The following is a 10891-nucleotide window of genomic DNA, read 5'->3' on the forward strand; positions in this document are numbered from 1 at the left end:
TATTGTTTTCACAGGAAACCTCTGTGTGGGTTCCAAGACCCTGGGAGGACATACTGCATGTGTTGTGTCTGTCAGTAAACTACGATTGTGGTCGATTGTAAAATGTCCGCCTCCTCCGGTGTATTACCAAACTGACCAGAAGTCACTTGCACCAGGCTGGACCAACCACACGGCCCCTGAGGTAAAAAGCCCTTGCTGGAACATTCTAAAAGGAGCCAGAGTGTCACCTGTAAGGGGCTCCATCTCCCTCCCCTGCTTTATAGATAGCAAACACGTGAAACTAGGCTGTCGCTCTGCTAAAGTTAGCCGCGCAATTAGTTCACACACTAATTAGCTGTGAGAGGAAGCAGAGGCGCGTCAGATTTCCCCGGTGTCCAAAACCCGTTTCCCAGCCTGAATAAGAGTAAATGAGGTCCCGGGCAACTGCAGCAGGAAGTATCCCAAAGTATAAATAAAAAAAGAACATTGGCAGCTCCAAAAAAACATGTTGTTCTTCCACGAGGTATGACAAGGAGAAATATTTCAAAGTATATAAAGTATATCTCAAACAGCTTTCCTCATATTACAGAAGAGTTCCCCTCCTGTGGATTGGAACCCCCACGCAGAGGCACAGGATAAATCTGAGGGGTTGCGATAAGATCGACAGGTCGTAAAAGTTGTTTATTTCCTCAAAACTTCCTTCAACTTTCCTTTTTTTTTCTTGCAATAATAGTCATAACATTAATTTGGGGAAATAAAACCTGTAAATGGTTGATTTCAAAACTTCACAGGTTGCCACATCGATGTAAAAGACAATTCGATGTAATCCTTGGATTCAGATGAGCTTGCATTTTAATTTGACTCTAAAGTCCCTGATATCGTCCTCGTTGCTCAACTCTGCTCGGACAAAATGTGGTTTCACTTCAGGGCCGGTGGTTCCCACATTCCCGCTCGTGTTTGTTATTACTGCGAGTCAAGCATGGCGCTTCATTGGAAAGGGAAAGTAACGTCTGATGAGTGTTCAGTGAGTGTGTGTGTGTGTGTGTGTGAGAGTGCCGAGGTGAAACTGCAAGCCCAAGAATGTGGAGGGGTTATGACACAATTAAAGCTCTGTTAAGGGAGTGCAGCGTTGGCAGGCATCTGACATCAGGTGCAACGGACACCCAACAATAAGGCATTCTGAGCCGGTGAGCAGATCAATGTCATGTGTACCGCTTATCGCGCACGGGGCCAAATGCTTCACTTGTCGGGCACTATGGACACATTAGACATTCATAATGGGCACGAGTCATAAAGGTCAGCTTGATTGAATTCCCCCTTTAATTACCTCGAAATCGGCTAATCCTCTTCGATCTGGATCACTACTGCTTCTGTCCTGATCCCCTGATCGGATCCTCAGGTGAGAGACGGTTTTATGGGCTGTAATGGTGTTAAAGCATTCAACCACTACAACAGACACCGTACCAGTGAGATCAGCTTTATGCTTTCTCTCAACATTCGCCAAAAGGATCATAAATCACACTTTTTTTCCCAGAAACCCGGAGCCCATTGTTCCAGACAAATCTGGAGGCAAACCTTCAAACTTCCCATCTGACTCCGACAACTACAGTTTCATACGACTCGAGTTTCTGACCGATGCACAGTGGAGGCTTCACATTGTTGTTTCTCTGACAGCAGAGAAGAAATTCTCTGGCACCAAATGAAAGCGGAGGGGAGGTCTCGTTGGAACATTAGCTATTCATGCACTTGTACTCCCCTGGAGGGACGGGATCAGGAATCCCAGCCGTTTACCAGAAAAAGGCAACGTCTGAAGGAAACCTATCCAAGATCTGTGGGATCAGGGTGGAGCGCTGCTTAGCCTACTTTTTTTTTCCTTTCACTCGTTTTTTTTTCCAGAGTAAATCTTTCTTTTCTACAGTGGCATTATCTCAAAAGGTCTCTCTCTCTCTCTCTTTCTCTCCTTTTAAGGGATTTAACTGACACTCATATCCACAGTGAGTGACATTTGAAAGAAACTGTCGTTGGGAGTTTGAATAGAAATACCTTTCAAACATCCGAGGTAAAAGTGGCCCCACGATGAAGGACAACTTCTTTTGCCTTTTTTCACCCACGAAACATTTCTCCAGCTTCATATTCATCTTTTTGTAGATAAGTAGATAATATGAGCAACGATTAGACCTTGAGCCGAGACATGAAACAGTCTGTAAAGACCTGTTAATACCCACAGCACAATGTGCTCCTCATTGGGAAGATACAGTGAGGATCATTGGAGGTGTACAGGTTCATTATCTGAATCGAGAAGCTGGAGGATGTATTCTGGACTGATTCTAAAGCCCTTTGAGGGAAAGTTCTTGATTTCGGGTCTGATAAATTAAAGTTGCTTGACTTACTTGTTTGTTTTTTGAGGCCCGGTGTTTGCTTGAACCTACAACACTAAACATTTTAGCTCCACATCGTAAACACATCACTGACTCAGGCTACAGTGAACACATTTACATAGCCACATATATTGCTAATTGTGTATATCTGCTGTTTGGTGCTGGGCATAAAGTTTGTTTTTGTTTAAAACAAGCGAGTAGTACAACAACAGTGGTGATGATGACAGTGAATCAGAATCGGCCGTGAAATCTAAACTTGGAAATACAAGTTGGCTCATGATTTGACAAATTAATCTTTCATTACACAGTCATTTTGATCCAAATTTGACATAAAAAAAGGAATAGTGCAACTTTATTGTAAAGCATGGTGGACGTCAATGTCTTGTCCTGTAAGACTTTGTTTGTCTAGGTCAGACATGATATACGATATATTCCCCATGTGATAGTTAGTCATATTCATAAATCACACTCTGTCTCAAGGGGACTCGTCTCGTCCATGTCTGGAGTTCTTAAATATCCAACGTTACTGCTTCAACCACTTCACATATTCATAAATCCACACTTTGTTATCCAGCGCCCAGTCCCCAGCCAAACTATCCACATTAAATACCACTTGTCAATTCCCATGATCCCACTGGTGATCGACCCCAGCACAGTGGCTCTGTCTCTAACCACATGTCATTAGAGCATCGAAAACAATGTCCCAGCAGATGGAGAGCCCTAAATCACGCACCCATGCACACCCAGGAGGCTCCGTAAATAGTGTAACACTTTTGAGGGTAAGGACGCCGCGGCTAGCCCCTGGTCCCCCAAGGGTCCCGGGGGCCAGGGCAGCGTGAGGGGCCACTGGCTCATTCCTTCTCTGACACTGAGCATTTGTCATCCTCTCATTGGCTCGTGAGTAAATCACAGAGGGGAAACGCTGCCCTGAACTTCTCCTCCTGCCACGACCGGTGATGATGAAGGGTTTGTGTGAAAGCACTTTGCAGAGACAAACCAGATGTTTGGGTGTGAGAGAAAAAAGGGAGGAAAAGAGATAAGGACAGGAAGAAGGTGGTTGGGACAAAGGATGGAAGAAGTGTTATGACGGAGAGTTCTGAACTGATGTTATCCCAGATTCCTCGGTTTGTCGAACCTCCACCACACGATGCTTCACCTAAAACAATCTTTAAGAATTCCCCCCTTTAGTTACACTTGTATTAAGCGCAGACTAATTTCAAACATCAGCTACAGCCAGCATGAGCCACATGCAGATCCCAGACCATGTGAATTGATACATTTAATCCCCTCACTATTGTGGAAGGGGGTTCAAGCACGGTCATATAGTCTGAAGGGGTCACGCGGTTGTGGCAAGTGTGTTTCTGTTAAACCCCCCATGAGTGAATCCATTTTCTGAGGCACCTCTGACACTCATCTGGACCACAACAATGTCTCCATTCTCCTCTCGGCCTCACGCTCGGCTGGACCCTCTGAATACGGCCCAGGGTGAAATAATCCATACCCTCTGAACCCCCCACCACGCACTCGCATGCATGGGAACACACACATGAATACACATGTTGGCACGTAAATGGTCACACGTGTTGAGGCTCACTGAAATGTACACACGGACGCTTTTGGAATTTTGTTCGCACTCGTCTGCGGCCAAGAGACGAAGCAAATGAAGAAACGTGATGAGGTCACGTTCACACAGAGAAGTACATTGAAACGCACACATGCAAGAGGGGAAGGCCAACACAACATAAACAATGCACAGGGACATTAAAGCTCCAACATCTTCCAGGAGGCAAGGAGAGGAACTCTGAAAAACTTAAAAAATAACAAGGCTGCCCCCATGTGGAGACATTGAAGAACTACCCAAACTTTGCTCACTTTCTTTTTCACACTAAAATACTGCTGTTGAGTTGTGTGTTTTCTTACTGTCACCTGTGATTGGGACCGACAACTGACCCACACTGGGAAAACGACCCACAAGATGAAGTTCTATCATAGAGGGCTGAGGTTTGTCATCCAATGGGGAAATATTTTCTGGTATGAGACTTTGTTATTGGCTCATTTAGGATTCAACCTTGTTTTGAGCAGAACAAACAGGTTTAAACTCCACACACCTGCACAGCCCAGGTCTCAGTAGTGTTCAGAACGGTAAATTATTTAGGGGCCGAGGCGCGAACAGAGTGAGACAGGGTGAGGCCCTATTAAATTGTAAGGATTATTAATTTTTTCAGGCAAATGAATTGGCGTTTTGAGGGCTTTAACATTCTCAAATTCTTACCGAAAATTAGAAAGTGGTGAAAATTGTGTGACCGTGGCATAGCGTCAAAGTGTGATTACACGCACCTGGTCTGTGCATGAAGTGGAAGTCAACCTGAGAAGCTAAACTTAAACGAGGACATCTAGAGGGCGACAGAGAGACAGCTCACCTTCAAAGTAAAAGTTCAGGAGGCCGGAGGTTTGATTTGATTAATGAGTAATGAGTGACCCTTACTCTTTGTGCTAGTTGATGAGAACAATGTCATTTATTTGATCACCGAATATAAAGTAGATGGTTTTGCATGAAATTGTTGACATCATTTGCAGAAGTCGACTGCGCACCTCCTGCGTAGAAGATTCATTTAATAAAGAATATATTTAATTTATATTTTTTATTTTATTGTTAAATTAACAGTGTAAGATATTGTGCAATGAATATGTGGTTGAAGTCCTGCCAACACGAAAGCCTGCTAAACTTTAGCAGTTATATTAACACTAAGGATTGGATTACCTGCTCATTCCCATGAGAAACTAAGCACAGGAAGAAGATGGACAAATGATTGTGTATGTGTCTGTGTCATTCTATGCTGCTTTTGATACACATTTCAGAGAAAACTCTGTATTTTCTACTTTACTACATATATTTGACAGCCTTGCTTAAAAGTTACTTTTATATTTTTGGATTTTAGATACTGGATGATTTAACATGCTTTAAAAACCTATTGTAAGAGCATAACCATGTAGTTTCCAACTTTGGCTTCTTACGCCTTACAAGAATCACAGTGTGGGACAAATTTAATATAATCACGCAAAACTTTCTAGTTTATATTCGGTGACATTATCTTGTTCCCATCAACTAGCACAAGGAGTAAGGTTCACTCATTAATCAAATCTCCGACCTCCTGAACTTTTACTTGGAAGGTGAGCTATCTCTGTCCCCCTCTGGATGTCCTTGTTCAAGTTGAGCTTCTCAGGTTGACTTCCACTTCAAGCACAGACCAGGTGAGGCCTCACTACTAAACGAATCTACAACAAATTTTGATTGTTGTGCCAACTCTATTTTCTCAAAATAGAAAACCACAGTCGCCAAACATTCATGTAAACACTTTATTCATTCACTTCTCTTAGATCAAAGCCCCTTTATACCAACAGCAAATAAAACCATGACATTTTGGTACAATTAACAACAGCTGAGCAAAAAAATTAAAATAAAAAAGTACAGTGTATATAAATGTAATAGCAGTTATCACCAATACAGGTCAAAACATGAAAAAATACCCTCTTCTGGAGTCCAGTCTGAGCGTGGCCTCGTGTCCCACTCCTTAATGTCCAATCCCTTTTACAAAATGTACATATAGAGAAGCTGCACAACTAAAAATATTTGTAAAATCAACTAAGTCCGAGAGTAAAATCAACAAGGCAGAGTGTGTGGTGGCAGTCAGCCTTTTATGAAGGCATCAGAACACAGCCAAATAAATATTGAGGCGCCAGTTAAGAGGCCACTGGTAGAGTGACAGAAAGTCTGGACATGTTTTCAGCAGGAAGCCCTTCCTCCTAACTCTGGTAGACACAGCAAACGTGGAGGCCGCTAACTGAGCCCGAGGCAGTGAGACCACTGAGGCAATATGGCACAGCTAGGAGAAAAGTCCAACTAGACCCACTCAGTCCCTGGAGCGGCTTGCAGCAAATTGTCCCCCCCCCCCCCCCCCCCGATGTCCGAGGCTGGAACTCAGGATACGTCTGTGGATGAGAACAAGGAATACAAATTAATATCAGTGACACATGACATGTGACTGTTACGCGAATGAGGGTTGGCTCTCTGCAATCTTTCATCTCAGTAAAAGCACACTCAGTACTCCTTGACCAGATCTCCGGAGTATCTGGAGGATCCTAGACTATATTCAATCAGATTGCGCGTATATTCATCTGGACTTGAGTTTTGGCAAACACCCTAATACTTGTGTTGTTTTTAATTTCCCATGATTGTGAATCTCTTTGGCTCTATTCCCACTCTTTCTAATGTGCTATAAAAATGTATCTGACTCGACTATTGTCCTCGTGTACACAGGGTAGCCAAGCAAAACAAAGTACTCTCACTGGAGCACTTTTATTACTCAAAAGATGAAATAAAACATTTAAGAACCATGTTCTCGCCAACAGGGCTGGATTAGGATTTGATTGTTTCGCAATAATAAGCTGCAGGTTCTTTTTTTAGATATTCTTTACTTTTCACAAAATTGTATGTTCCCTCTTTGTTATTCTAACAGTTGCAATGAGGTTTAAAGTCTATCTGCCTCAGTCTAAGGGCGACACGGTGGAGCAGTAGTTATTGGGGCCCTTGTGTGTGGAGTCTGCATCTTCTCCTCGCGCCTGTGTGGGTTTCCTCCGTGTGCTCCAGTGTCCTCCCACAGTCCAAAGATATGCAGGTTACGTTACATTGCAACCTGTTTACTTCAATCCTACGTATGCGTCAGCCCAGCAATAGACTGGCAACCTATACCTCACCTCTTGTCTGAGGTCAGCTAGATCGGCTCCACTCAAAGGATCAGCCGTATAGATCATGGATGTCTCAGTACAACCATGCACGTAAGTGGATTCAATATTTTGGGGATCATGAGGATGCACCCCCAAGTAGAGGGGGAAACAGCTGGTCCTTAAAGTGACAAGGCGGAGATGTTTACTCTACTATGGAGTTTTTATACTAAGCAGCTTTACTTTGGTTTAATGTCATTTATTGAGTTGTATTTAATGCTTTTTAGCCACATCTTTGATAGCAAGCTAAAGTCGGCTCTGGAACAAATATGAACACTAGAGACATGTATATGAGACCTTTAAACAGCAACAAGTGTGTGAAAACAGTAAATGTACTCACAGCTAGCAGGCTGTTCTCCAAATCTTCTCATCAGTTGGTCGTGTGTAAATTTAACGAAGGCATCATATTGCTCTGTTGGGAGGTAAAAATATTTATTGGCATAAATTGTGGATTAATCAACGCAAATATGATTCTGTAACCCGTTTAAAAAGTAACTTGTACCTGCGAGCTTTGTCGTCAGTAACTCGTCAAACTCCTCGCGGACTTTGTCCTCTCGCTCTTTCAGTAGTCTTTCACAGATCATTCCAACCTGTCTGAGGGAAAACAAGGGCTGCTCTTTCCTGGTGGGAGACGAGGCACCCGAGGACGTACCTGCCAGGAGAACCAAGATCCAACAGTCAATTAGTCAAAACCATGCAACTGTTGTCAGTCGCATAACATACCCAAGCGGGTATGGAAGAATGCTTACGGTCAAAAGATAGGTATCATACATATGTGTTTTTCATCCATTTCAAAGGGCCCTTGTGTGCTGGCAATTTTAACTGAATGAGAAAAACAGATGTTCAGCTTGAGCCTGTTTTTTTTCTCTTTTAACTCTACACACACTAACGTCAGTTTTGGCTAATAAATGAATCTCAAAGTCTGCCTAGATTGGCTTTACAATAAGCGCAACATAAAACACATACTGTGGAGAATAACCGGCAAATATCTGAATCTATCAACACTCCTGTTAAGAGCTTTCTCCACCTTTGTTTTATTTAGAAAGTGGGCTAAAGAAACAATCTCATAAAAGAAAGTGAAATTTAAAAAGGGAGGAGCAGGTGTTCCTCCTCCTCTCTGTGTGGGAGGCTGGCTAAAGCCCCGGGAATTCCCATGGTCACGTGAAAGAAAGAAAACTACCCAACTTTTATGTTTGAGAATGGACGGATGTCAGTGAACTGAACTAGTTGGTCACAATATCTCAGTGATTTTGTGAGATACTATGTGATATAACTGGTTTTATGAACTACATTCTGGAAGTTTGTGGTTAAGAATGGCTGTTTTACAAAATGGCGGACAACTGTTTACATTAACCTTTGAATAGTAAACCTGAATACGATGGGACTACCTGGTAGTGCCGATCCACTGTGGAGGTTGTGCGCGTCCAGAGGACAGCAGCCGTCCACCTGCTGCGGGAAAGCACTGTCGAGGTGTCGCCGCTTCTGCAGCCGCTTGTACTCCTGCTTGATGTTGTGTAGAATTTGCTCTGAAACAAAGAAATGCATCCGTTCCGTTATATAAAGTGACACAGAGGACGCTACACACGTACGGAGACAAAGACGAGGCACAATTTACAGATTATAGAACTGATGCAGCCAGGAACATCAGGACGTGGGACATTTAAAAGAGACTTCCCATTCAGAGAGGATCAAATTCTGCAAGATCCACTCATGACTTTCAACAGAAACGCAATTCTATAGGTTACCTATGACTTCTATGATTAACTTACATAAAACCCACTGTACACTAGTATTAAGAGTCAAAGCACTTCAGCACAGAACAACATCAATAATCTATGTAATTTACACCAATAACAATACAGCAAAAGTTCCACATATATATTGATAAGTTGCATTTGAACCATGAGATAAACATAGTTGATCCATCTCAGAATTGTAATAAATAGTTTTGTTTATCAAGTGATCTCTGTACCAACTGAAGAGTTTAAACCCAAAATAGTCCCAAGCAAAACCTTCGTTAAACTTAAGACATTCTCACATTTAACATGAGTGTCGTCTCTACACAGACTAACATGACTGTTTACGGTATATTGTCCAGTCGCAGTTCATAAACTGTGCTACACTCAATGCCGAATTCACAACGGGTCTAAAGAGATGCACATTACATAGTTTATAACGCGTTTATAGACGGAGAACATTAACACTCACAGCGTTTTATTTAACTTTGTCAGTTTTGAGAGTGGAGCTCGGTTTGATCCACACGACACCGACATGCTAACACTACGATGTTAGTGACTCGGATAACGTTTATAGGGGTTTAAATGTGATGAATCGGTTATTGGAGCCGACACGTTGATTTAAAAAGTGGCTGTTCTACCTGTGGTGAGTCTGGACGACACCTCCCCGAACGGCGAGGGCTCCATCCGGAGGTACTTCTGCGGCGAGGACACCGGAGACATGCCCGGGGCGCATCGCCTCCTCTTCGGGGAAGCCGGGTTCATGAGCGGGTCGAAGTCCAGGCTCCTCTTCAGCGTCGCTCCGCACGCCATCACAACAAAATACACGAGCAAAGAGCTACACGACAAAAAACACACAAAAAGGCTGCACTCCTCTGTTGTCTGGTCACTTCGCCACCAGGGCCACGGTCTGTGCTGCTAGTGCTAGCTGTCGGTAGCTAGCAGCGGTTCCGGGGTGTCGACGGGAAAACAGACTTTTAATCGTCTCTTCGTGTCTTGAGCTGATCGATGTCACCGAATTCAAGTTGCTGGATAAACGTGAACTCAAACTGGATGAAGAGGTTCAGGTTAAATGTTGTAGTTACTCTGATGATCGTAGATTTACCGGCTCTACCTCAACGAACCAGACGCTACGGTTGAGGCTTCGCTTTTATCACCTTCCAGTTTGGACTGTTGTGCGCATGCGCCAAAAAGCCGTCTCCTGCCGGTACTTGTAGTTTTTACCCCCGTTGGCGTCCGTTCTTTTTATCAGTTTGAAAACTACATTTCCCGAAAACCCAAGAAAAGCGTAATTTTTTTTCAAATTTGTTTTGTTTGGAACAACCCTCCAATAATCAATCACGACCAAGTTTCAATTTCACTTCAACGTTAAAACAGTTTCTGTTTCACGATTATATCAAAACTAAAAAATGTTCTGGAAAATATCAGCATGAACACGTTTTGTAAAGTTTGTTGCTATGATCAAATATTGAATTACTATCCCAATTTACCCTGTGATCAGTTTCAAATTAATTTGCATTGGACTAAATTATAATCTCTGGAGAAGTTATTTAGTCTTTGGGCTTTTAATATGAAGTCTAAGCAGTAATGTGGTTTATCATCAGAATAGGAGCAACGACTCCTGTAAATTGTGAATATGGTTGAACTCAGACATATTTTTGTTTAAGAAAAAACATAATTCTTCCTGATAATTAGACTGTATGTTGGTTTGTAAGATAAATACTTTGGGTTCTCCTTCTTCTTCTTCTTCTTCTTCTTCTTCTTCTTCTTCTTCTTCTTCTTCTTCCTCTTCTTCTTCTTCTTCTTCTTCTACTTCTTGATGATTACAAGTTTCCTAATTTGTAAAAACTCCCTGACTGGCCTGGAGTTTATGATTTCAAACAAGTTTACTGTGTTATGCTTAAAGTCATGACTGAGACGTTTCGCCTAAATCAGCAGATCTTCCTCTATCACTCCAGTATACACATACACATGTTTAAACTGTGCAAACCTGGGGAATTGGTAGTGTTACTAGTA

The 10891-nt window shown here is 42.6% G+C and overlaps 1 protein-coding gene across 1 annotated transcript; it reads right to left on the minus strand.

The window, feature by feature from the left end:
- Positions 1-5700: 5700 nt before the first annotated feature.
- On the minus strand, positions 5701-10048 carry LOC128460527 (akirin-2). Its single transcript, XM_053445760.1, has 5 exons — positions 9517-10048; positions 8528-8665; positions 7642-7791; positions 7480-7551; positions 5701-6347 (listed from the first exon to the last, which is right to left on the minus strand). The coding sequence occupies exons 1-5, from the start codon at positions 9686-9688 to the stop codon at positions 6337-6339; spliced, it is 543 nt and encodes a 180-aa protein (XP_053301735.1). The 5' UTR covers positions 9689-10048; the 3' UTR covers positions 5701-6336.
- Between the last annotated feature and the right edge of the window lie 843 nt (positions 10049-10891).

The sequence above is a fragment of the Pleuronectes platessa genome, chromosome 17, assembly GCF_947347685.1.
Source record: "Pleuronectes platessa chromosome 17, fPlePla1.1, whole genome shotgun sequence".
Classification (NCBI taxonomy): Eukaryota; Metazoa; Chordata; class Actinopteri; order Pleuronectiformes; family Pleuronectidae; genus Pleuronectes; species Pleuronectes platessa.

Coding starts and splice junctions, on each gene's coding strand:
- LOC128460527 (XM_053445760.1), bottom strand. CDS start 9,688: ATGGCGTGCGGAGCGACGCTGAAGAGGAGCCTGGACTTCGACCCGCTC. Junction 8,666..9,516: donor GTCGTCCAGACTCACCACAG/GTAGAACAGCCA, acceptor TCTTTGTTTCAG/AGCAAATTCTACACAACATC. Junction 7,792..8,527: donor CAGTGGATCGGCACTACCAG/GTAGTCCCATCG, acceptor TTCTCCTGGCAG/GTACGTCCTCGGGTGCCTCG.